The 27,534-nt window shown below is 36.5% G+C and overlaps 1 protein-coding gene across 4 annotated transcripts; it reads right to left on the reverse strand.

Moving 5' to 3' along the window:
- Nucleotides 1–167: 167 nt before the first annotated feature.
- LOC126371072 (glutamate receptor ionotropic, kainate 2) lies at nt 168–25,370 on the reverse strand. Of its 4 annotated transcripts, none has more exons than XM_050016255.1 (19): nt 25,117–25,370; nt 21,924–22,000; nt 19,224–19,379; nt 18,080–18,264; nt 15,799–15,956; nt 14,948–15,089; nt 13,969–14,136; nt 12,637–12,657; nt 11,822–11,974; nt 10,292–10,510; nt 9,366–9,616; nt 8,215–8,394; nt 7,472–7,603; nt 6,619–6,756; nt 5,506–5,704; nt 4,743–4,974; nt 4,190–4,305; nt 2,376–2,531; nt 168–979 (listed from the first exon to the last, which is right to left on the reverse strand). In XM_050016255.1, exons 2-19 carry the CDS (start codon nt 21,997–21,999, stop codon nt 827–829), a joined length of 2,835 nt encoding a protein of 944 aa, XP_049872212.1. In that variant the 5' UTR covers nt 22,000; nt 25,117–25,370; the 3' UTR covers nt 168–826. The 4 variants fall into 4 exon arrangements, with proteins under 4 accessions (XP_049872212.1, XP_049872214.1, XP_049872215.1 ...); XM_050016256.1 differs by lacking the exon at nt 168–979 and adding an exon at nt 1,013–1,056; XM_050016257.1 differs by lacking the exon at nt 7,472–7,603.
- Between the last annotated feature and the right edge of the window lie 2,164 nt (nt 25,371–27,534).

Genomic DNA, 27,534 nt, shown 5'->3' on the forward strand with positions numbered 1-27,534 from the left:
CAGAAATATGTCGAATTGTCGCGACAATTCGACATATTTGTAAATTTTCCACCGTGACAAATTTGTCGCCTGTCAGTTTTATTAAACAGAAAAATTTTAGGATTGTCACTTTTTGACATATGTCGACTTGTCGGATTGTCAGCTTTATAAAACAGGGCCCTGGTCTAATGCGTTTTATATCACTTTAATAGTATTTTGGTATTCCTTAAATCTAGTATTTATTCGTGGTTTGTATTCATTGATAATAACTCAATTAAATGTTATAGCTTAAATATTGTTATTTAATTCCACAACATAAATTGTTACTTTTGGCAGTATGTTACTCGCTTTTTACAATTATTTTCAAATATATATTAGGCTAAGTACATTTTATCTATTATTATATTACGCAACTTATTGAAGTTGATTTTAGTTGTGAAACATCAATATAACCTACAAATTACCTTAAAGTAGATTGTCAAAAATCGTAGCCCCAACATTGTTATTTACATGCACAACGAGTTATCGTTTACTTTAGCACAAACTTTGGCCATTATTTACATCAATTAATATCGTTATGACGAGAGAAACGATATCATTGGATTGATACGTATCCATTTGAACGTAATAAAACATCCACAAGTTCAAAATCACAACATTATTCGAGTTCTACCATTGTAGTGAGATATGACGTATTTACATTATATATTTCACTCGGTAAAACAGTGCGCTCACTCTCACGTACACTGCCGCGTCTGTCATTTGTCTCTGTGAGGCGGGGTGTATGTAGGTGAGATATAGTCCGTGCCTACACATCGCTGGGCGGCGAGGAGGCGGGGTCCGGGCGCTAGTGGAGCTGGCTCTTGGTACTGAACCCGTAGTGCAGGTATGGGGAGCCCGCGCCGTCCCGCGCGCCCCCCGCGCCCGCCCCGCTGCCCGCGCCGCTCGGACACTTCAACGCCGAACGCAGTTCCGAAGCCATTTCCGAGCAAAGGGAAGCCTGATCAGAGAAAGCCGACGGTAGAATATATAACTATCAAACAAAGGGTCAGATTAGAAAAACCGTACCTCTTCCTTCTGTGTTCCGGTAGCCGCGGTGAAAGAGAAAAAAAGAAAGTATCACAAACGTGTACCAATAAAGTGTTGAACTAGCGCTAAATTAACAAACTATACGCAATTACTGACAGTTCATGTGTTTCTAATTAAACGAAATACTTTATTTGCACACTGAGCGTATTTATAACAAAACACGGTCTAGCACTTCCACTACGCATGTCCAAGTACAAACAAAAGAAAATATTTTACCATTTTTAAAAGTAAACCTAGAACAAAACGGAAAATCGGTTAAACAATAGGCATGGATGGAAAATAAAATAGAAATACAAAAAATGCGGAGACTATAATTCTGCTTTCAACGCGCGTTCCATGTGAAATTCCCTCCTAAGCAAACTACATCCGAATGCGCCTGACGTAAATCTTTTCAGGGAGCTTATCAAATCTATCACTGAAGCAAATATGTTAAGGGAAACAAAGGATTGAAGGGTAAATTCTTTGAACAAAATTGTTTCACGACATAAAAGCTAAGAAAACTTATAACTACAATAACATAGGTAAGTAGGCCAAATAATAGAAGATATTCATTTCATACTTATCAAATGAAAGATATTAATTACTTTTACATTTATAAACGGTGGTAGTTGGGGAATTCACTTAAAATGAAAACTACTGGTCTGATTGATGATATTAAGGACCTAAATGTTATATTGAACAATATATCTCTAGTTTCCTGACGTGGCCAAAGGACAAGCCATGTTTTGAGATATTCTTAGTTGCTTTAATAAGAATTTAACTTATTGTATATCACCTATCTGGCCTAGACAGTGTTTAAAAACCAAAATCCGACTACGGAAAAATCACGCCCTAAAAACTATAAAACAATTTCCTTGTTGATTGTTTTGTCCTCAGTTAATGTCCTTTAGAGGGCGCCACATTAAATTTAACATAATGTCACATAGCTTATAACCACCGGACAATCAAGCCGCTTCTAGTGACACCTCATTTGTTAAATTCTGACAAGTAGTTTAGAAGTTAGGTTGGAACAGATGTGCATACACACATATACATGTTTATATTTACAAACACATTTTGCTTCTCCGCAGTTGGGTAAAAAAAGTGCATACTTTTCAATAGTTTTAATTCTAAGTATATGATTTTAGTAGTACACAAAACCGAATAAAAAGAATTAAATATATTATAATTTATTTAACTTGTGTTAATATTGTAGGTAGGTACGTATACTTAGGTGAAGGTATATATTATAAGGGCTTCAGTTGCCTGCAAAATAAATGAGTAAATAGAAGCATTATTTTAATGATTACAAGTCAAAATCGACTAACCCGTTCGTCGACGGCGACCTTGCGCGATTTCCAGACGAATTCGCAAACGGCGATCACGCACGCGACGCCCATGCCGCCCATTAGCACGACGAACACGCCGCCCACGTTCGCCAGGCCTAGCTCGTTGGCTGTCGACGATGATTTCGATGTCTCGTCCTGGGCGCACATAAGCATAAGGGGGTCAGGAGGCAGGGCGTCTTAATTTAACCTGAGCATGATTTTTTTTCATAATCTTCTCGACCGAATAGAGTTTCTATTTGTGATACCAGATAGTATGTAATTACAACATTTAAGTAACCAGAGAGTTTTAAATTAAGGTGGTAATACACAACCCACTTAACACGATTGCAGTTTTCGAGGCATTAATTCTGTGTTCACTTAAGTGTAGTTGCATGTATGTGTGTAATGTATTACAGTACATCGTGCTATTATAGTTGAAGTGAATTACTGTCGGTATGTGATGTTCGAATTGAGATAGATTGTGTTTAAGGAGGCGCCTAAGTCTATTGTATTGTATACACAATTTTGGGGTCTTCAACATGGTTGAAGTAATGTTAAAATAACTGTTCAACAAGATTTTTATAATAATTAAAACACATTATACTGGGTTTTTACCGCGTTAATCAGAGAAATGAGTACTGTTGCAAGTGTCATGATCACGGGACAACAGATGAAATTGGAGTAGAGTAGGTAGATCCATAATTTTCTAAGGGCAAACATATCTGTCCACCCTCTTTCTTTGCCGCTTATTTCTACATTAGATATCGGAATATTCGGAATCATCTGAACTCGCACCAAACTCACTAATCCGGGTAAGAATACGTTATGTGTTTTAATGATGATAATAACCGCGTAAACCTCAAAAGATTTTTAGAGTATGGATATGGACATAGAATAAACAATAATACTAAGTAAGTATAGAACGGTAACTTTCCGCCCCGCTCCAAATTTTATCGGGCGCTGACTTCACCCCCTTTAAATCTTAAATAGCTGTAAACTGTTGAAGAGTAAAGGGAAGAGCGCGCGGACTATGTCTCATTCGCACTTACGCGTTCATTATCATCTCCCTAGCATTATCCCGTTTTTCACAGGGCAGTATACGGTAAGAATGAGATTTTGATATAGACTGGGGTGTAGTATGTACTAACAGGTTTCTTCGTCTCCTTGCCAGCGTAATGTATTCGTCATCAAACTTGATATTGCAGTCACTCGCCATAACCAGTTAGATTTTGTTGGACCGTTAAATCGACTCGAACTGAGTAACGAGCTTTTGAAGCGTCTAAATAATTGAATTTAGTTATAAACTAAAGTTAACCTCGAAGAGGTCCTACAATCATCTCTCTCTTCCCTTTAACAACATTTATACCAATTATAAACAATCCCGATTTAGAAATGTGCACAGGGCAGTTGAAAATCAATTTATCGCCGCATACAAGTATATTTAACGAGTATTTTGAGCACAATTTGCTTTTTTCTACTGGAAGAAAATGTCCTCAAAACTATCCTTCCTTGAGTAAACAAACTCGTTTTATATTTCAGTCCCGGCTTCATGTATAAACCGTTGAAGGGCTACTACTCCACTAGAAGTAGAAGTACGGTCCGTTAAAATGACCGCGAAGCAGGATCCCCAAATTAAACCCCACGCTAGCGACCTTTAGAATCCGTATTTGAAAGTGTATAGGTAAAATTTCGGCATTGTATTTCGATATCAAAACACTCGATCTAAATGTCGTGCGATATGGTAATCGCTGATACTTTCAAATTGATTCAGATTTCTTTGAATCACTTTTCGTATTGTCAAAACATTTACTTACCCTGCACGATCCCCCGCCGCGCTTCTCTTTCCACCATTTTGTTTTAAGAATGTGCAATTTTCCTTCCTCTTGTAATTTTAGAACGGCTCCGCTTATAGCCGTGCGATATGGAGAATCTGGGATTAAAATTCACAAAATTTTAAATGAAGCCAAGTTCTAATTACTAATTGAGACCTTTGTTAAAAGACAAAATTTAATATCGTCTAAATCAACACTTTTAAGCACCAATTTATAGTTTGTAGCAGTAAATTGAACAATTGCAGTTCTCTGAAGCGTATATAAACAGTAACTTATTTTCTCTTCTCTTTAAATTGTGCATTCAAGCTTGTATAAACAGCCGGTTTCACAATTACTGACTCTTAACTTTGAAGAGTTAATATTTTGATATAGGTATCAGGTATACTTGCTACTATTAAAAGTAGTGCTGTATATATACTAAATACAGTTAAAGTCTACGTCTCAACGAAGTTGCTAATGTTGTGACTAACCACTGAAAGTACAAACAAAACTGCATTTTTCTTTATAAGTGGATTTAATTAACGGTAAGTCTTACTTGGCGGCATGGCGATCCCGTATCCTTTGGAGTCGAGCATCCCTCCTACTTGAGTGAGATCGCAATTCCTCTCGACCACATACTCGATTGTTGTGGACTCCATCAAATACGCGTAAGAGCCCTTCCCCCTCATAACCCGCTCCTCCCCTTCCTTATTACTGCTCGTGAAAACCGAAGGCCGAGCGGACTCCATAAACGACCACATCCGTTGATACGTCGAGAAGTTTGAGTCCTGTTGCCAAAGAATATTTTTATAAATATTGTACCCTTAAAAAGCTTTTAATCTGCCCCAAAGTTAAATCAATCTTCGTGAATACACACTGTACAGTTTCAAGATTATATTCTATAAATTTTGTACGAGGATCAGTCTTCGTAAGTTACCCACTTAACAACTAAAACTTGTTCAAAGACAAACTGAGTTAGCTAGAAGACATTGAGGCTTTTGTCACACGGACTTTGATAAATCGCCGCTTGTAATCCCAAGTGTAAATACGGGTCAGGCCAGCTCCAAAAACTTTCAAGGACACTGTCATAAATCCTCGCCGAGCAGGCGTTTTGGAAAACTTCAAGTTTATATTTCATCAAGTTGACATAAACTTATGTACAAAAAATGAAGTGGCATAACGTGATTTATTTTATTTGCAAGCTAAGGAAGTATAGAGAGATATAACGTTTCTCTTTTCCAAGGAAATTAATAATATAAACTTTGTTATGACTTCATTATAATACAGACGGCAGGAATGGAACTTTGTTTAAAACTTACCCTAAAAAACGCTGCAGTGGATCCACCTTTCAAAGCCCCATACTTAATCTTGGTTTGTTTTGCCAAATCTTCAGCACTTTCAATTGGCGAGTCCATTCTTTCCACAGTGAGGAAGGCGGCCAAATTAGCAGTGTATGAGGATATCATGATCAAGGTGAAAAACCACCACATTCCAGCCACCATGCGCGTTGACACGGCTCTAAACAAACAAGTTTGCAATCAGTAAATCAAATTAAGAGTCAAAAAAGTTTTGAAATATCTTTACGGGACTTTGTAAATATAGTCAAACAATATATCACAAAGCTCGGGTGTAAAGTAGCGGCTGTTCTCAAAATAATATTACATAATAATCATAAAGTTGCTTGAGATACTACCATGTGGGACTATCACTGTATTGTTCTTCACAAAATAAATAAACATTAGAAACACAACCTACAAATCTAGCTTACATCACACACTAATATTAGAGATTGAATTTATGACAGAATTTCATAAGCCCAATCTCTTAACTTATAACTATTCAAACTTTGATGCAGCAAGCCATGGATACTACGCAAGCTCAGAAGTTGAATCGGGTGCAGATATCGCAAACATTACCATAGTATTTAATTAGCTACCAAATTATAAAGTCCTTAGCTAACTAGTGGAAATCAAAGCTAGTTGGGATTGCCGGCACGTCTCTATTTGAATTGGACGGTCGTAGTGACTAGCGATGCTTAAAATTCACAAAGAGCTGTGGTCGCTTTGAAACTAATTAGTGAAAAGAGAAGTACTTCATTCAGCCTCTGTAAGTGAAGGCTACATTTCCGTTTCGAAAATAGCCACTACTATTTAACACTTTAAGTCTATTTTGTCGATAATGATGTACGCGATTCAACTCCAGCATTTGTAAAGTTCGTGAGGGCTATTCAATATCTGGATTAAATTGGAACATTGGTTGGTGTAGTACCTAATGGATTAGTGATTTTATCCGGAAACCACGTAATATTAGCTCTGGATTTATGAATTAATAATATTGGCATACGATATATTGTTTTTGCTTGGTACTAGACGTTACGTGGTTCAAGGACAGTTTCAGTGGAATTGTAGCCATCAGACAAACGGGGAACTTACTTCGGCGCGATATCCGAACCTTGCTGCATCAAGGATCCGATAGTGAACCACAGCGAGTTCAACAGGGTGAACTGGTTCTCCAGCACCGGCGGCTCGTCTAGACAGTTCCGGGGGCTGTCCCACTCGTACGGGCTGAACCTGCGCCCAAACGTCCCAATCAGTACTTAGACTCATACAGCTAAGGCACAATCCCAGTTTGTCTTCCAAGTAGCAACATTGACAATAGCCCTGCTTTTACCAGTATTGTCAATTCAGACAAGTGGAATTGTAACTCATAGCTTTCAGAAACAGGCCTCTGATACTGTCTTTTATTTATCACGACTCGTCAGCGAATTCTAACAATGATTATCATTATTTCAATTAGAAGCGTCAATTTTAAAAACAGAGTTTTCTTCCCTATTTCTTACCCATGTTTTACCGTAGACATTCTAGTCGGTATTTAGTAGAAGCTAAGTTGAACGGAATCCATTTATCTCACATCCACTAATAGCGGCGTCGGTTATCAAACTCCGTAAACCTTAGGTGGCGTGTCAAGTTGCGTAATCTGACTGGCACGTTGACGACATTTGATACTTTCAAGTCTCGAGGTGAAATTCTCATGAGACGGGCTTAATTCGGGAAGCATTTAATTCTCGTATGACACTAATTTATCACGATTATGCTCATTCGTAAATAATGAAGGAGTAATGGTAGATGCTATATAACGATAAGATTTAATTCTAGAATACGATGACGAGTCACGAGACTAGACAACCCCTTTTTTACCAGATCCTTGTGGACTTCGCTGAGGTCACTCGTAAACCGCAATTGTTCAAGTGAGATTTCAAAGCAAAGGGGTTACAAAAAATCTTACTTGGGTAGAAAGTCACAACTCTGCTGCATGAGCGACCCGATGGCAAACCATAGACAGTTGGCTAGAGAGAATATATTTTCCAATTTTTCACCATCTGGAGAGTGCGTCTGATGCCATTCGTAAGGAGTAAACCTATTGAATGAGAGTTATAGCAACAAAATCTAGTATTAATACATACTCGTACGTCTTTAATATTGAGTGCGGTTCCCATGTCTGTGTACGGTCACGAGCATTAATATGTATACACTTTGGTACCATGTCACATTAACTTTTTTGACAGATTGAACTGTAAGTCTCACTAAATGTCAAATATGTTAGTGCGACAGAGTCCTAAAGTGGGTACATTATATTGCTCATGCCTGCAATTATGCTCTAATATAAAAGTAAGTACGTCGTCAATATAAAGTGACGTCCAATATATTTTTAGTTTTAAGTTCTTCATTTACATTAATATTTTAAAAGTTCTTTGAATTTGATGTGTTTTGTCGTTATATAGTTTTTACATCACCGTAACATTTTTGTTAATAATAATTAAGCTTGTTATAAGTGAACTAGGTACTTTCATTTTAACAAACGTTGGAGAAGTAGAAGATGCGAAGAAAAAATGAGATCCGCACTTAATTTTTCAGAGTTTAAATGTTTAAGCAGCAGCTGGCAGGCGCGTTTATCTACGTAGACAGCGTACACTTCGTCTATTTGTTATTTGTCGTGTCGCGCCTGCCATCGATTGCAGATCAACATACCTGGCGAGTATAAAAAGCAGTACGGAGACACCCAAGTATGCTGTGGCCATATAAATCCAGACGTCCAAAGATAGAGGCGAGAGGAAGGAAAACAGGTTGGGAGGCTGTTTTATAGGTTTGCGGTACAACACCGAGATGCCCAGGTTCATGAAAGGCATCGTGAAGTCCACCACTTGCTCCCTAAAAGACAATTGAGTATTCTACAGTTTTGTTTTAATTTGTCCAGATGTTACGCTCTTATACCACAGACTACTTTAATATTAGGGATAAAGGACGAGCATCTCTACGCGTGTAGTGAATCCATAAAATAATGAAATTACTCTGTGGTATGAAAACGCTTCAACTGTTTTCAATTTACCTCGGGGCAAATAAAGTTTTGTTGTTAACAGTCTACTGCTCTAATTTAGTACAGCTGCTTGTAACAAGTTTAAACAGGGGTCTGTAGATTATAGATTAATAGTAAACTAATTATGTTCGTTTTGTAATGGCAACAACTGTAGAAGCTAAGATCTTTTATAGGACTAGATACCTACTTGTATAGCGATGTATAAATAATGTGAAGTGGTATTTCTCGCAGTTAAAACCGCCCCTTTTCTCTATTCCATTCCTTTCTAGTGACAATTTAGGATGAAAATAATTTCTGTAGGGGAGCTGTTTTAATTCCCTATTTCGAGTTCAAAACACGTGCAAATTGTAATAGATGTGGGGGATTCGAATTGTTCTCTTCATTCTGATCGCGAATACAATAAATGGGTTTCGCCGAATTTGCTATTTCAATTACGAGAACGAACTTCATTGACCGACTTCGAAATAAGACGTCGCGATCGGAAATCGACGAGCCACAATTTGATTGAGGGCTGTTTTACTTCAGAATGTTCTTCGCAAATGCGATTTGTGATATAAAAAATATAAGTATAGGTTAAGTCGAAGACCGTTCCGGAAAATATCCTAACGTATTTATTCCAAATTTATATTGCACCAAAATGGATTACGAATTAGAACCGTATAATTTTGAAATGGCGTTTTTGCATAAAATAGACAAATGCAGAATAATAATCACTACCCAAATCTTAACCTTTTTGGAAGGAATCAATATCTACTTTTATTTTATGCAATTCAGTAAAAGTGTATAATAAAGTTTTAAAACTTACCTATCGTATGTAATAGTGAGATCCGCAATGGCCAAGTCAGCTCTTTGTTCCAAAAGTTCTCTGATCATTCCATCCCATTCCTTAGTTTCTCTATTATAAGACCCGTATCGACCGTCTGGTGCCAACTTGAACGTATAGTTGAAACCGAGAACTTTTGAAATCTCGTGGATCAAGTCGATAGCGTAGCCCTCGAATTGCGCGTTGCCTGTTAGTTTCTCGCTGGCTTCTTTTCTCATACAGTACGGTGCACTCTACAGGAAGATTTATTTGTTAAAAACATACTCGTAAATTATACGAACACATCCGAAATAGTGACTAAAGATGTCTCTTAATAATGATCTACACTCTGCACTATAACATCAGGGTCCTTTGCCAATTTGCAAACGTTTTCGAAAAACGACAGTGTAATTGACATAATGTGACTTAAGCCACATTTTATTCGATTACGAGAACACTGTTTGTTTCTCCTGTCCATTTGCAACTTGACTAAGGCTTTAGGCTAAACTGAAACGCTTAGAATATTAAACACATTTCACCGTTGTCGGACAATCAAACATTCACAACCGTATTTCACATTCAACGTACAACTTTTAGCCTTTCTCTGAACGGACCTTTTCACTTCGTAGTCCAGAACTCACAAAACACATGAATAAGTAGCAGCACCAAGCATTAGGATTGTTTTCCGAGTTTATCCATCTTTTTCTTTGAACCAAAGCTTTAGTAACAAGTCATGAATACGGATGCGTGTCGCATGAATGTTTTCTCTTTGAGATATATTTTTCCGTGTGCTAGACTACGTAAATCCCTTGTACGCGCAGGAAAATTCATATTATGTACAAGTGTAGTACGCTAATTTTCCCTTTGTGGGACGCGAGAGAGTCGTAAAATGTTCCGGGAGATTAGTAACAGAGTTGTTTATTGCTTACCAGGATCGTAGTGACGATCAACGTTTTGTTCTGCAATATTTCCACTATTTGCTTCTGATTTTCCCCGTAGGAGCGCGTGTAATTGACACCCTCTGACGAGTTCCAAGTTCCCGCCTTCTGCAGGCCATCCCTTGTCAATTCAATTATATCCAGAGTGAAATCGCTTCTGAATCCTTGATGATCAAACTTTATAACTCCGGTTAAGCCCTTCATTTCTACCTGTTCGTCGAAACAAAGTGAAGCGTCGAGTTAATATAATACCTTGAATGGAGTTTCAAAATATTTGATGAGTATATTGTATTTAATTCAATTTGGTTTATTATCTCAATGTGGGATGGGATATACTTAGTAAACAAGATGAATTTGATATAATAATGGGTTACGTGGGGGGTTTTGTTGTTCTATTCGTAGAAACATCTAAAAGGGTGTTGTTTGGTTAGTTTGGGATCTTGGGGTATTAGTGGCAGGTTAGTTTTAAGGGAGAAAACATAACTAGCGGCTTGCGGCGGCGGCCGCGGAATGGGAAGGCACAAACAGGCTTACGTAGCACGCCGTATCTGCTAATCCGTCAACTCACTCCTACATTTAATCCCCCCTAGCTGAGGCTTTGTTACTTCACAAAGTACCTTCATAATTCTTACCGAATTTAAGTACTACAGCTGCCGTCATTTGGTTTATAGTTTCGGTAATTTTAGCATGAATTATAACTACAGTAACTGTTACTTAATCCTCTGGTTATTGAGTGTGCAGAGGTACCTTTTCGTATTTCCGCAAAGTATTAATAAAAAAATGTTTATTTATACAAGCACACCCCGGACACTTCATACAAACGACCTCGTTTTACACAGAAAATACACATTGACATTATCTACACGCGCAACTGGGTGTGTGACGTCTGAGGGCTGACAATTTTATGATACCTAATTTAACCGTCATTACTTAGGTAGGTAGTGCTTGTGAAAGATGCTTTTATAAATATTAAATTTTAAAATACATATTAATATGTATTTGTTTATTTATTTACCACACAAAGTTCAAACAAGACATTTTGAAAAATAATGATTCACAATATAAATAAATAGGCATTTAACTTGACTTAACAATTACTGAACTAATTCATAGCATTTACATTATTTTTACATTAACCATTTAACATAGGTACAATTTTATTGCAAATTATTAGCACACGTTTTGATGAACAATTACCATGAAAAATAAATATTTATAGGCGCCGCGCAGGCGAGCCAACGCGGGCAATTACTGTGAGATCAAATATTCGAATCAGACGACAGTAAGTCGGCGTCCAATTTCAAAATTCGAACATTATAATCTAATCTGATAAATAATAAAATCGAACGCACGATTCACGTCTAAACTATACGAAGGGGAGCGAGGTAAACCTAGCTCAGACGCTGGTGGGGGAGCGGAGGGTTGCCGTTATACATATACGTAGTATTATTCCTTATTGTATACTTCAAGCAACTCCTTAGGGGACATTACCATCAAGTTTTGCCAAGAAATTACACTTACAATTTTCATGTAATTGATGAGACTGTACCCATGGGGCCATGTATCTTCTGCCTCGCACGAGAGAGGCCTAACGTCAATTTGTTGTGATGTATCCAGGTCGTGCAGGGCTTTGGCAAACAGATGTACTGCGTCGTACATCAGAGCTGTCTCCGTCTGTAGACAACAATAACAACACAAGTAACATAAACAGTAAACATATATACATAAACTGAATACATAAAAAATGAACATTATTATATTATGAATAAACTCACACCTATTTCCCACCGTGGTAAACAGAGACTATGAAATAAACACAAATTTAATAACGTAAATAACATTGTTGACAAAAGCGATTCACAAAAGAACGTGTTTCGGAAAATCTTTATGTACAAGTCAATTGAATTACAATCGAGTAGGTAAATCAAATAAACGATTAAGTACAGGTATTCCTTAAAGGAAAATAAATAAAGATATTTATACATTGTTTTATATCATAGAGAAAATCAATAGCTGTAATAAAATACTTAGGTAAACAATGTTTCAGAGGGTAGATAGTAGACACTAGCATAGAACTAAATCTCTTACTTTTTGCCTCAAATTACAATTACTTATATCATATTATTTAAACAACAAAGCGTATTTCTACTTATATTCTCTGAACAGGCGTGCGTGTATGAAACGATTGATGAATGTGGAGACAGCAAGAGAAGTATGTCAGGACCGAAGCAAATGGAATTCCATAGTCTCTTCTAACCCGGTGGGAATTAGGCGTCGATTTATGTATGTATGTCTACTTATATAATATGAATTAAACTAAATATAACTTTAGTTACCTTTATGAACGTCATATTGTCCTGAAAACAAAATATTTGCTTTCAATAAACATGTAAGATTATCCTATGTAAACACACTTTGATAATAATAACATTATTGACGTCTCTGGGTATACCGGGAATGGAATTAGTAAAGGTTAGCCACCGCTTGACTGGCTTAAGGAAGGCTTAAAGACAAAAATAATGAGGGATACTTTCACTAAAAACAATATAGATGGCGTTGTAGAGCTTTAACGTATACGTTTACTTATTTCCTCATTACTACATAATTATTCCAAAATACAATGAATCAGAATCAGAATCATTTATTCAACGTAATTATCATGGATAAACTTGTTGAAGGTCAATGTAACATTTTTGAATTTACGTCATTTCGCAAGGTGTTATGGCTGAGGAGAAGAAATGACAAGAAACTGCAACAGCAACACATCTTTTAAAAACCAGTGGAACACATTCAATACCAGACATTTTTATTATTTAGGTAATCATTAATCTTATAATAAGCTTTTTTACATAAAGTAAGCTTCACGTGAGCTTTAAATTTATTCTCTGACAAATTTAAAATATTATCTGGTATTTTATTGTAAAAACGTATACACAACCCCAATTAAGATGAATTTAATTTACTTAATCTAGAATTTTGAACAACAATTTTATTTTTATTCCTTGTATTGTAAGTATGCCTTTCACAGTTTCTCGGAAGGAGAGATGAATGAATGAAAAATGAATGAATGAATGTAATGGCAGAATCATATATAAAAATAACTGTTGCTTGATATAACGCATTATGTATAGAATTATGCTGCTACTTATACTCTTTATTTTGATCAGAATAATAATAGGTGGAAGATGTGATTGTGCCTGGGTGTAATAAAAAAGGGTCGTCATTTATACCCAAAAACAAAGATAAAAGATGCATATGTCTGTTATCCATGAAATTAGAAGGTTAAATGAAGAAAAATATGTACAGCGCCATCTATATTGTTTTTGCGGAATGTAGTCTGGAAAGTTCCTCACTTCTTCTATCGTGTGGGTTGTGAGGTGGATTACCAACCAGTAAACCAGAAAACAGAACCAGTAGTCCCTTACTGAATTAAGAAAATGGTCAGATACGTTATGCAGTGTTTATGTAAACTGATCTTACAGCTTTTCTCCTCACTTTTATTCTTGAGTCTGTCCAGATAGTGAAATATTTATAAGGTTCATACCTAATTGGAAAAATAAAGAGAAAATTGCTTTTCAAATATCGCTTTCATGTCTCATAAAAGAGAAAATAAAATATGGTTCTCAATTGACCAATAAGATAAAGTATTTATTTCTTACTTCTATTACCTTGGACGAGGTATGTCCCAGTTGAACTTTACGTCCTTTCCTAGCTTCATCGTAAACCCAATCTCGGATCACTCTCTGCACGTCAGCTCTTTCAGGGTCCAATAATCTTAATGCTGTTATGTTGGTACCACCGTATTTAAATTCTTCCAAGTCTACACTATGGAGATCCTGTTAAATCGTAAAACTAAATTATAAACTGGTGAAGAAAGTTTTTTCAGTATTTGCTAGAGCGAAAAATAGGTGTATTTTTATGGCACGCTATCGTCTGAGAACTAAATTCAAATTCAAAAATATCTTTATTCAGTAGGTAACATAGTTACACTTTGAATCGTCAATTTTTACATAACAAACGTCTCATCCGCCTAAAACTACTGCAGCTTCTCACAACCTGTATAGCCGGGGAAAAGAAGCTGCAAGAAAAACCTCGGCACAGGGCCATAGACGTTCTTCTTGAAAAAAAAAAACATAAAATATTATTATACAATGGAGTAATTTAGCTGCCTAATATCAGTTCTCAGAGAAATAAGTTTGTTTATAATACTTTGCTACGAATTTCCAATAAATTCACATTATGTTGACTAAAGATAATAAGATGGAAGAAAAGCGGCCTACGGCCATTTCAACCCAGAAGGGGTGAGGTTAATCTGGCTCAGAACCCGATACGAATTGGTGCAGGGCGGAAAGTTACCATTCTATACGTAGAACTATTCTTTATTATATACGTATATGTTGTTTAAAGTTTACACGGTTATTATCATAATTAAAACACATAATAACGGGTTATTACCGCGTTTGAAATAGAGATATAGGACTCCCGATATTTCGACACTGTTGCAAGTGCCATTGCAAGTCTCAATATCGAAAGTCGCATATACCTATTTCAAACACGGTAAGAACCCGTTATTATGTGTTTTAATTATACGTATATGGTTTTATTTCTACGTGATTATTAATAATCACCGCGACTTTTTATACTTACCAGTGATGTAATGAGGTAGCTATGGTAGTCGGACATCATACCAATTTGTTGTGCCTGTTGTAAAACATCTCTTATCCTTTCCGTCGCACAGTCGAGGACTATATGCGACTCTGCAGAGTTCTTTATTTGTTTTAGAAGAGGCCTGTACAATTTATACACGATTCATTAATATATTCTATGGAGGATTCACAGGGTTTGGGAGTGCCCTCGATTAATTCTATTAACATTATTGCTAAATAAATTTCACATTATTCATTTCATTTTTATACCAATAAAATTATTGTTAATTTAACATAATGCGTGTCGTGACATAGAACAGTTAAATGTGAAATTAATGAAGTGACATTACCGTGGCTAACATTACTAAAAAGCCTTTTGATTAGAGTGACATACATATCTTCCGTCTCTTTCGTACCAAGCTGTATAACGTTAATGCGAAAGAGACGTCTTCTCGTCTTTCTAATCATGCTACGTTATAAGGGGTATGGAGGCCTATGACGACTTGATAACTTTGGCATCAGAGTTGGCGGGGTCGGTGTTTGACTTTGTGAAAATTTTGAGATTAAAAAGGCTACATCAAAGTAATTCATTTAAGAAAGTTATATTGCAATTTGACATTTGTGTGCATCGCGCACTGCGTTTTATATGCGCAAATGTCAAATTGCAATATTTCTTTCTTAGATGAATTGCTTCGATGTGGTCTTTTTAACCCCCAGGTGATCAGCCTCTAATGAATGTCCTAACAAACCAGGGATCACAAATTGAATTTTGAGGTATATCCCAGGATTCAAACCCGGGACCTCCGAATCATGAGCCGAAAGCTCAACCGTAACCTGCAATCTTTGACTTACCTATAATCATGTGAATCTGGCAACTGCCTGACTGCTACAGGCAGTTCAGAAGGTCCATGGGCTTTGAGCAGTTCTTGCAATCGTACTAGACCATCGCTGTTCTCATACACTATGGTAAAGGACTTCCATCCCCATGCCCTGACGAGGTCCACATATGCCTAAAATAAAGTTCTCTTTTAACAAAAATAAAATACTCAGAGTCAACACTTATTTCTGTGATGGACGAGGAGCGAATAATAGACAGAACTAATTCAGCTGCTATCTTCGCGGGTCTGTTGTAAATGAGTAGTTTCCATTTAGTCAATTCGTTACTAAAATATACATCAATGGTCAAATCACTTACTAGTACAAACTCAACATCATCATCATCTCAATATTAATACAAGCCCGCTTAAGGCGGCAGAAGTGTTCTCCTTTCGCCCCATCGGAAAGCCTCCCACCTGTAAGCAATCTAGCGTGGTCGACATGGAAGTCCTTAAATAGGCTCCGGACACAGGTTGGCCGCTGCAAGGATAATCTGTGCAGGTGGGGATACCTGATTGATGGTTGCGATGAGTGTGGAGTATCACCACAAACTATGGCTCACCTTTTGTGCTGTCCTAAGTGCCCTAACACCTGCACTATTAAAGACCTTCGCGAAGCCACTGATAATGCCGTAAGCGTGGCCAATTATTGGTCAGCAAAAAATTAATATCGATCGCCATCGACTCGCAAAGAAGATCTCAATATTCAATAAGTATTAAGAGGAGCTCGGTGGCGTAGCGGTAAACGCGCTCGGTCTGCGATTGTTGAAATTAAGCAACTTTCGCAAAGGCCGCTCATAGGATGGGTGACCACAAAAAAAAAAGTTTTCATCTCGAGCTCCTCCGTGCTTTGGAAGGCACGTTAAGCCGTTGGTCCCGGCTGCATTAGCAGTCGTTAATAACCATCAATCTGCACTGGGCCCGCGTGATGGTTTAAGGCCTGATCTCCCTATCCATAGGGAAGGCCCGTGCCCCAGCAGTGGGGACGTTAATGGGCTGATGATGATGAAGTATTAATTATCAGCATCTAATATTCCCAGCGGCACTGCAACACCAGCCGACCCGCGACGGGAGTGGAGCGAACCCTGAACATCCAGTCACAAAAATCGGTTTAATATATTTACTGGTCAGTGAGAGACGTGATGTCAAATAGCAATATTGCTTTATTAAGAGAATTGCTTTGATTTGGCCTTTTGAACCTTCTAGCTTTTCTACGTTTTGCACCATTACAGTCTTCTTATCGTGTGGGTTATGAGATGGATTACCAACCTCATCACCCTGGTTATTATTGAGCCGTCAAAGGCCCCTGACATGGCTCACATAACGACTACATTCTTACCTCAGTCAGTAGTAACCGGGACCAACGGGGCTTAACGTGCCTTCCGGAGCACGGATCATCTTATTGGCGGACAATGAGGTGATCAGCCTGTAATATCCTAACCAAAATAGGGATCATTAAGTGATTTTTGTGATGTGTCCCCACCGGGATTCGAACCCGGGGCCTCCGGATCGTGAACCCAACGCTTAACCATTGGACATACGCCGTTACGTTGCACTATTACAATAATTATGTAAGTAGGTATTATTCATCCATTGATAAAAATAGCTATCGATAAAACGAAATTTAATTAATGGTGGATTGTCCTGATTAAATATTTATGAATTTTCGTTACTGTTTGTTATCGTTTTGAAGCCCTTTAACGTTTTGTGGTATTGTGACGAATCTGCTTTATTTTGCGGTTGTTTTTCACGCGATTATTAAATTTAACTGGATTGTGTCATTAAATTATACATTTATCAGCCTCTATGCCTTCTATCCTATAAAATTATTAAGAATAAGAATAAGAATAAAATAAATTTATTGCCAGTAACAATTTACATTAACGAATTAAACGATTTTGCATACGATTTTACTTAGTTTGATTCTGGATACAAAATAATGGTTATCATTATTAAATATCGTCCTTTATTTACGAACACCTAAAAGATTATTGTTTACCTATTTAAGTGGATGTGGACCCAAAAATATGGAATGACGCTCAAGTGCCAACACTTACCTGAACCCTGACTAAACATAAGGGTATAATTAAAGTTCAATATCCCTTTTGTTACTTACCTACGTAATTTTTGATAAAGTTAGAAAATGTCGAACGCCCTTCTGTTTGTATGCGATTGTTCAATAAGCAAAGTTAGGCTGTCAAAGTCTTAAACACGTATTGTACGCTGTAAAACTATGTGGGAAGACCCATAACACTTACCCTACTGAGAGCGGCCGGATGAGGGTACAAGTTGACGAGACAGGATTCCCGTCTCGTCCTGTAGTCCCACCTGGTCTCCAAGTGAGGCAGTTCCATGGTGTCGCATATACTCTGGACGTGGGCAGCGGCCGGGGCTGATTGCGGGCCGAATATTGCTGCCACGCCGCTTCGAAGGAGATGGCACACTGTTTGGGATGAATGAACTATTTAGTGTGGTTGAGTAGGTACCTAATAAAATAAGGTTGTCACCATTCGGTCGAATATATTATTATTTTTATCAATATTAGGACGAATATTACGAGTAGCTAAGGACTAATTAACCTTAATTTGTTGTAAAACATGTCAGAATAATAATTATTTTTATACATACATAAACTCATGCCTATTTTCCACCGGGGTAAGCAGAGACTATAGAATTCTATTTGTGTCGATTCTGACACACTTATCTTGTTTCCTCCACATTCATAAATCGCTTCATACACTCACGCCGGTTCAGAGTAGATCGTACTAAACCTTTTCTAAGGACATCTCCAATTTGGTCAATGTAAGTCCTTCTAGGTCTTTCTCTGTCAGCTCTACCATCAACTTTTAATTTATATACCGCTTTCGTAATTCTATCAGTTTTTTATATTGTTTATCTTTGTTTTTCGTAACTAGTCTGTAGTCTATCGTTATATGTTGCTGTCAGGTAGAATCATACTTGATCTAGTGCTACAAATTAGATTACGTATCCAAAAAGGTAAATATATTATTATCTAATATGTATAAAGAATGAAAGGAAGTATATAAAGTATTATATGTACTATTAACCTATTATAATAGTTGAGATATTACGATAAAATCTAGGCATCTGACTCTATTTCGTCTTTATAAGCTCAGATTATTAATTTCAGACCTTCGTCGAGGTGGTTCATAAACTTTGAACTTTATTGACCTTGTCGTGATATTAATTTTCTAGATAGTGTGTAGCTAAATTGCGTCTATCAAAATATTTGCAATTAATTTCATAAGAAACATCTGCTACTTCCATCATAGTTGAAAAATTAACGAGTATGTTCATAAACAATGTTCAAATCCTAAATTAAACATAGCATTTAAAATCAAAATCTTAAATTTTTCTTTACTAATGTTTGAAACAACTTACCTCGTTTGGAAGCGTGGAAGCTATCCTGTGGCGATATTGTCTCCACCTGCGCGAGGAGTTTAGCTCTGGGCAGTATCGCTCGGTCAGCGTTCACGCGCTCCACCGCGTATCTGAACGCCACTTCCTGTTTGTCATCCTCTGGATGGAATAGGCCACCTGTATAACACAAAAAAAATATACTTGAGTGTATTTTAAAACTATGTATGCGCGTGGAAGACACGTCAAGTCGTTAATCCTGGCTATTAACCTTAAAAGAAAAATCTCCACCAACCCACAGTGCAGCAGATTGCTGGAGTATGCTCCATACCCTCAACCGGTTGATTGAGGAGAGGCCTGTGCCCATCAGTGTAACTTATATAAGCTGTTTATGTATATGTTTAAAAATACTTCCAAAATAATAATTGGCTTAAGTAACAGCCCAATTGGGTCCTGTACTGGGTTTAAAAAATATTATGAAATTCTGATTCCCTACAAACCACCTACTTAAAATAAAGACAGATCTAAAACAAACGAAAACCCTTTCCTTTTTATATAGAATTTTAATCAAGAAAATGTAAAAATAACATGTCCGACATGTTATCACGTTTTTCTATGACGTCACAGTGTCCTTTTCGTACAAATTCCATAGGAATTTCGTGTTTTGACGATTAGTAAAAAGTAACTGATTTGACTAGTAGGAAAATAGCCTATTCTTTATGTAATATTTACTTTTATGTTTTACTATATGTATAAGATGTTGGTACACCTGGTGTAGATAAACAAATTTAACTTTTAACACATGAATTAGGTACGTTTAGTATAACATCAAAACTCGCTCGACGTGAGAAGTTTCACCGTAGCGATTGCCATATGCCATATGCCAATGCCATAATTAGATTTCTTAAATGAGGGACTTTCCAATCGGTGTTCCTCAAAAATACGATAGATGGCGTTGTTAAGTTTTTTCTTCTTTTAAACTTTCAACTTCTAATTTTATGGATAACAGTAACATAATGCATCTTTTGTCTTTGTTTTTGGGTGTAAATGATGGCCCTTTTTATTTCACCAAGATACAATTACAACTTCCAACAATTATTATTCTGATCAAAATAAAGAGAAGCAATATAGGTAGTAATATCATTCTATACATAATATTTTTTTTTTTTTTATATGATCCAAATATCAAGCAAAATTAGTTTTATATATTACATTTTTGAATAATTATGTACCCGAGCTATGAGAAAATAGGTAATTATAACGTTAAAAGTGAAAAACGCCATCTATCGTGTGTTTGGGAAACGCCGATTGCAAAGTCCCTCATTCTACTTGCCTCAGACTGACATGAAAACTGATTTATTAAAAAATAAACGTTACCTAGTCAGTGTCATTGTAATGAGGATTATTTTTATCCCTTGCTTATTTATATCAACAAGAGTGATTGAACCAAGCAAATTGGAACTAATCTTGATATGGTAACTCAATCGGAGACGCTCTCAAGTGGCCATTATTGCAGACATTCTGAGTGGTTATTGATCAATTCTGCTATGCCAATTCCGATATAATTGTTATTCTAATCTCAGGCACTGAAATGGTATCCAGTTGCTGTATCAATTTATGGTGACTTCTTGATCATAAATGAATTATAAATAAAATAAATAAAAAATAAAAAGGGTTTTATTTCTGTAAATCTATAACAAACAAGTTACAGGGGCTTCCCTAAAAGTAGTCAGATGACGCTTGTGATGGGAATGCCTCGCTCTTCCAACGCAACCAGTACAATTTGATTTACACTATATTGTCTTAAAGTAAAACTTAGGTAAATTAAACAATGAATTGAAACATACCTATCTGAATAAATTGCGGTATTCGTTAACAATCAAGTCAAAGCATTCGACCTCGACAGACTGATCTAGGGAGTTGAAAATGCAACATCGAAGTAATTCATCTAAAAAAGCAATGTTGCAATTTGACATTTGCGCATATAAAATTAAGTGCGCAATGGAAATAAATGTCAAATAGCAATATTCCTGTTTTAGATGAATTGCTTTGATGTGGCCTTTTTTACCCCATGATTATATGAGGCGGAAGGCAAGAAGGAAACCACTGCCATATTTTTCCCTAAAATACAAAAGCGTGGCTTTTAAATATGAGGGTTCTGGCCAACATACAAATAAAAAAATGAAGCTACTTTCCAGTTTCTTATCGTTCATTTCGAAGTTTGCCTTATATTGGAAACGAATAAAAAATAAGTCTGCTTACCGCCCCGGGAATGTCGTAAAAGCTTCAAAGGAATTTTGTTATTTCTAACATGAAAGATCAAATCAAATCAAATCAAATATACTTTATTTCACAGAACTACATTTAAACAATCAGACATAACACATGAATACAGTACAATTTGGGCGGCCTTATTGCTCTAGAGCATAAAAAGTAGAATTTAAATAAACAATGTAACTTTTTGACTGACTATTATACATATATGTATTACATACTATAGTCCGGCCAAGTAAACAATAAGTCAGATAAAAATGGTGCATTAAATTCATCTAGAGACTTCATATCTAAATAAATAAAATTAATAAACAAATAAAGTGATTACCAGTTTATCTTGTCATTGTTTGTGGGTCTGCCCACTCTGCTAGCTGCCCACGCTGCTAACGTTTTATGTTTATGATATCAAACATCTAAGTTCACAACAAACAGAAGTACATTCTTACTCACCTATTCGTATAGTATCGGGTAGCGCCGAGAGGTGCCCGAAGAACAAAATGAGGAATATTGCGTTTGCTCCCTTCATTCTGAAACAATGGCGAATAGTTGGAAACTTTCATAATAACGCAGCACTTCCGGATACCAAGCTCGTTATTAAGCCTGTTCCATCTAGGTACTTGTTTACACCACTGCCTCTTTGCAATAATACCAAAACAGATATTCATTGATTAGATTTTAATAAAATCCACCACTACGACTTCCGTGGTCCAGTGGTTGAGCGTTGGGCTCACGACCCGGAGGTCCCGGGTTAGAATCCCCGTGGGGACATATAACAAAAATCCCTTTGTTATCCCTAGTTTAGTGAAGACATTACAGGCTGATCACCTGATTGTCCGAAAGTAAGACGATCCGTGCTTCGGAAGGCACGTTAAGCCGATGGTCCCGGATACTACTTACTGATGTAAGTACGTAGTCGTTACATGAGTCATGTCAGGGGCTTTTGGTGGCTCAATAGTTACCCTGACACCAGGGTTGATGAGGTTGGTAATGCACATCATAACCCACACGATAAAAGAAGAACAAAATCCAAAATCTGAATGGTGTTTCAAAGAAGATTTCTCCTAAAACCCATGACCGTTACGCGTTGTTTCAACTGATCCATCACGCCTAAACAAACAGTAAGTATTTACATAATTAATAACAATAACGTATAATGTTTTCACAGGTTTTCACAGGTAGAGTCATGCTTTAGTGGGTAGAGTACACACCATAAAAGATATCTAGCGAATTTTAATGGAACTAATTGACAGGTCATAATAACTCTATGCAGATACTGCGACAGTAGCGCCGTGGCCTCGGGACTTCTTTCGTGGCGCAGACTTAATCCTACATGCCTTCAGTAATTTTTAATCTTGGTCTGAGTGCGCTGCAATTAAGGTTCGACCACACTCTGTCGCACAATCTTAATTGCACAAATACCAATTTGCACAAGTCGGTAGATATTCCTACTTTTAGATATAAAGTACTGGCCACGTACTGGCTTTAGCTACACGCAGTTTCGCCCTGTCACTGCATACCAATTTTTATATAAAATAGGGGGCAAACGAGTAGACGGACCGCGTAATGACGCAACACCAAGGAGTCACAAAAGTGCGTTACCGGCATTTCAGATGGGAGTACGTTCTTTTTTGAGGGTTTGAAGGTCGTATCGGTCGTATTATCAATCAAACGCAGTTATTGTACAGTGTTGCCAGTTGTTTGAAGTTTTAGTGTGTTGCCCAGATTTTCGATCGCTTAACGCCCTGACAATCGCACCGTGTGTCCATAAACGAGGCATTAAGTAACGTTAATGGTATTTGTGTTGATAAGATTGTAGTTATATTGTAGGTATCATCATCTCCTACCTTTACCTTTACCTACCTTTACCTGTACCTTTCTATAAATAAATAAATAAATATCCCTAGCGGTGTCCCTTTTCCACACGGTCCGCTTATCTATAACTTGAAGATTTGACAGGTCCGGTTTTTACAGAAGCCAATGCTTGTCTGTGAGTTTTATGTATGATTAGATAACAATAAAATCTGATAACTTGTAGGTATCATCAATGATCAATACATCAAAATAATTAATATAACAACTAATAATAATTATGTAATATAATTTGTTGATTTGTTCGCGATTATTCTACCAAAGTAAATTGTATGGGTACTAATTGAATTCAATTAGTATTGAATTAAATGTTATGTTTAATATTGCAAATAAAATCGTCTATAACTGTTCATATTAATATTACCTCAGTTATTATCGGCTAAACAGGTTGTGGGGAGTTGCAGTGGTTTTAGGCGGATGATCCAAAGTGTAACTATGTCACATACTGAATAAGATATTCTTAGAATTTGATTTTGAATTAAGCAAACGAACAGATGAGCTGACGTTTACCAATTCGCAATAAAGCAGTGTGATAAAGAATGCTCCACACACATTATAGTTTGTTTTCACAAGTGGAATGTACCTCTTTCTTACTCTTTTATGCTGAACTGGGAGTGAAATCCATTAGTGAATTTGCGCTATCGGAATGCTTATACATAGGTAATTTCGGTGGTGCTTTTTCCATGTAATTATATATATTATATATAATTATGGTGGCCTCAATTTACTCATATGGAGCGCTTGTCGTAAACGCCAATAGAGCGATTTTCTTTCTTAATATGATTGACTAGTTCTCATTAATTCGCTTAATTTATAAAAAATATAGGACTCCATTCACATACATATATAGGATATCAAGACTATTTCCCGTTGTACGTAAAGACCATTCCCTGACTACAAACCTAACATAACTTTTGCTTCTTCTACCCTCATCAAAATCTTCATGCATATTCGCCGGTTCAGAGTACTCTTGTCCCGGCCTGTCTTTAAAATATCCTAGATTTGATCGTGGTATGTACGCCTACGTCTTGCTCTCAGAACATGTCTTGCCCTGTTACAACTACTCCTTACCATAAACTCCTTTCAAATTGTCTCTTAATTTAAATCGTGTTTCAATTTTAGAACATAACACAACTTTCTTACATAATAGGACAATATAACATTCACGTAACAGACATATTATAGTAACAAATATTATCGAATTCTAATCAGTACCCTGGTCGATCATTTACATGCCAAATAATAGTAATTGTACGTAGCAACTCGGAGTACCTAATTGCTGTTGGTGTAAATCAATTCGCATGAAAGGCTTCCTTTTCATCCCTAGGTCTTCATTCAATACTCACTTCAAACTATTAGTTAGAGCTGTAACCAAGTAGATAATTCATTATTATTTATAAAGTTGAGATTAATTAACTTGGACGTTTATTTGTGTATAGTTTAATAGTGTAGATAGACAAGAATTTACACTATTTGAGTACCAATTCCGTTTCTTTTTCTTTATAATTTTAGGTACGCATCTAATATAATTTATCTCGAAACGGCTGTCATTGTCTCAAGTAGCTAAGTAGTGCTAAGTAATTCAATTGTTATTAGACTTTTTATTGGATACCGTTTCTCATATTTTGTCGAATACGTAGATTTATTAATAAGTACGAATAAAATAAAAATAATTTTAAATACATTATTTTTACACTAGTAAAAGGTGATGGGCCCTGGAGAACTCTAACTATAACTAACTACTTTACTAATTGCTTAGTTACAACAAACTTACCTGAAAACCTTCTCGTAATCTTTCACAACGTGAAAACTTCACAACATTGGCACATACTATGAGCAACCGATTTACGTAAACACGTCACACACATTCACATATTTTCGTTGTCGTCACGATTGCATCCAGTTCGGATATATTTGAGCTTTGATACCATGTGGTTTATTTAAATATCGATTCGCGTTAGATTAGGGTAAATGGTCAGATGATGGCACCGTCGGGTATCTGACTCGTGACGGGTAGCGCACGGCCGCGCGCGCGGGCCGCGTCAGGCTGGCTGCCCCGCGCCCGGCGCAACACCCTCACCGCGCATGCCTGCCGACACCCTAGCTACCCCCGCCGAGACACATACACTGAATTCTCATGGCATATGATTCAGTTATTTATTTATTTATCGTTACTTAAAATAAACTACCAAAACATCTGCCTTATTCATTTTTGTTTCAGTTAACACCGACGTAAATTTTTCAGAAATAATTCGATAGAGTAGATCACATAAATACACCAGTAATCAACATTATGCTGACAAATTTTCAGAATATGCCCTAATAAAAATAGTCAGTCATGTTAAACTTGTATCTTAGTCATCATTCAAAGACGTATCTAGGCTAATAAGTAGCATGGAAAAGTTTGAGTATTTTTTTAAAGCATAACTGTGTAAAATAGGCTAAGGTGTACTTGCTGAAAGCAAGAAAGTCTATATCAGAGTACTTACACCACAAAACATTCGCTAACGAAATAAACATTTTAATAAGGAGTTATGTTGTGCGCTTAGTTTTATATGTGGAAAATGTAAAATTGCAATATTGTGTTTTAGATTAATTGATTCATACCTAGCATAGAATTAGAATATATACCTAGATTTGTATTAGCTTGCACTAGAAATAATAGTAAACGCAAAAAATAAATGGAGCTAGTAAAGTCTCTTATCGGCTGGGAGGCTTTCAGAGCGCCGCGTCGCTGGCCGCGTGCGTTGAACTCGCGACGAGGATTCGCGTCGTCAACGCAAATTGTCTTTTCATTATTCACGCGGCGATTATTTCGTCCTTTGACATTCCACAATACAAGTTTGTGCATAAAAATGAGCGGTCGCAATAGTCGCAACCCTGATCAAAGCTTTCTATTTACTTTTTTTTTCAGTCCGAAAGAACGTAAAGAATGTCCGTTTCACGTTTCTATTCGCTTAAAGGCTTGCGTGTTACTTTTGAATTCTCTGTGTAACTTTGAGAGGATTTATCTACGTAATAATAAATTTATCTAAGTATATGTATCTAGATAAACCAACTATACATAAGCGATGCTTTATTTGACTTTTGTGTAAGGATTTAAAAACTTAGGTACTTTACCAAATCTATTTCGGTATTTATAGTGATTGACACTTCTTTGGACCATCCCCTCAGGGCGACCAGAGGCACCCTGCCCTGGCGTTTCCGCCAGTAATCATTACCGCCGCGCATTTTCTTTATTTTATAATTATTTCATGTCAGTGTGTATAAACTCTTAGATAACATTTGCTCTACTTTATGGTTTGTTTCACCAGAACCTTAACAATTATCTTTTGTCTATGCGCCTGTGCGCAGCCATAATATTTTGTCTGTGCTCTATGTCTCTCTCTGTGGTGTTGTTATTATTGTATCGGATGCGTGTGCGCGAATTTATTATTAAATAAATAGTGTCTCTCAGATTGGACTTTAACTAATGCACCCAAATAGACTAAATCTTTCTATTTGACTTTTATTGAAATTGCTCACTTTTTATACTTATGCGCAAATGTCAAATCGGAATATTGCTTTTTATGGTGAATAGGCCAATTTCCAACTAGACAAATCAACTACTTTTTGTAAACGTCACAACACGAAATTACTATGGAATTTAATTCAAATTTTAATATTGGTCTCATGATAACGGCATTGTACTAAATACTGACAAAACTAAATTATTAATTATTCATTCACCTTATTCTAGATTACCGGATAACGTTTGTTGTAACTTAGTTACTCATAGTTTCACTTGTCTTCATAGTAATAATAATATTTGTGACTGTAAACCTATCGAAAGAGTACCATTTGTGACCTATTTGGGTATGAGAGTGGACGAGCATTTTGCTTGGACCTACCACATAGATTATATATGTAATAAGTTAAGAATACTACTTGATAAATTCTATCATCTCAGATTTAAAGTTCCTACTAATATACTAAAATGTATGTATATGGCTTTGGTTGACTCCATAGTGTCCTATGGGCTGGATTGCTATGGTTTAACCTTTAAGTCACATATAAATAAAATAGAATCACTTCAAATAAGATTTCTCAAATTACTAGTCAGTAGGAAAACAAAAAATAAGTGTAATGGAAATTATACAACACTATTTAAGATTTGTAATGTACTTCCTGTTAGTCTAAAGCACACCTATTT

This window comes from Pectinophora gossypiella, chromosome 12 (genome assembly GCF_024362695.1).
Source record: "Pectinophora gossypiella chromosome 12, ilPecGoss1.1, whole genome shotgun sequence".
NCBI lineage: Eukaryota > Metazoa > Arthropoda > Insecta > Lepidoptera > Gelechiidae > Pectinophora > Pectinophora gossypiella.

Bases quoted from the DNA above. Each gene is read 5' to 3' on its own strand.
- LOC126371072 (XM_050016255.1), bottom strand. From the start codon at position 21,999: ATGAAGGGAGCAAACGCAATATTCCTCATTTTGTTCTTCGGGCACCTC. The intron at 12,658-13,968 runs GTAATAGAAGTA...TTTTGTTTTCAG, and splicing joins TGGGACATACCTCGTCCAAG to GACAATATGACGTTCATAAA. The intron at 11,975-12,636 runs GTAACTAAAGTT...TGTTGTCTACAG, and splicing joins ACAATATGACGTTCATAAAG to ACGGAGACAGCTCTGATGTA.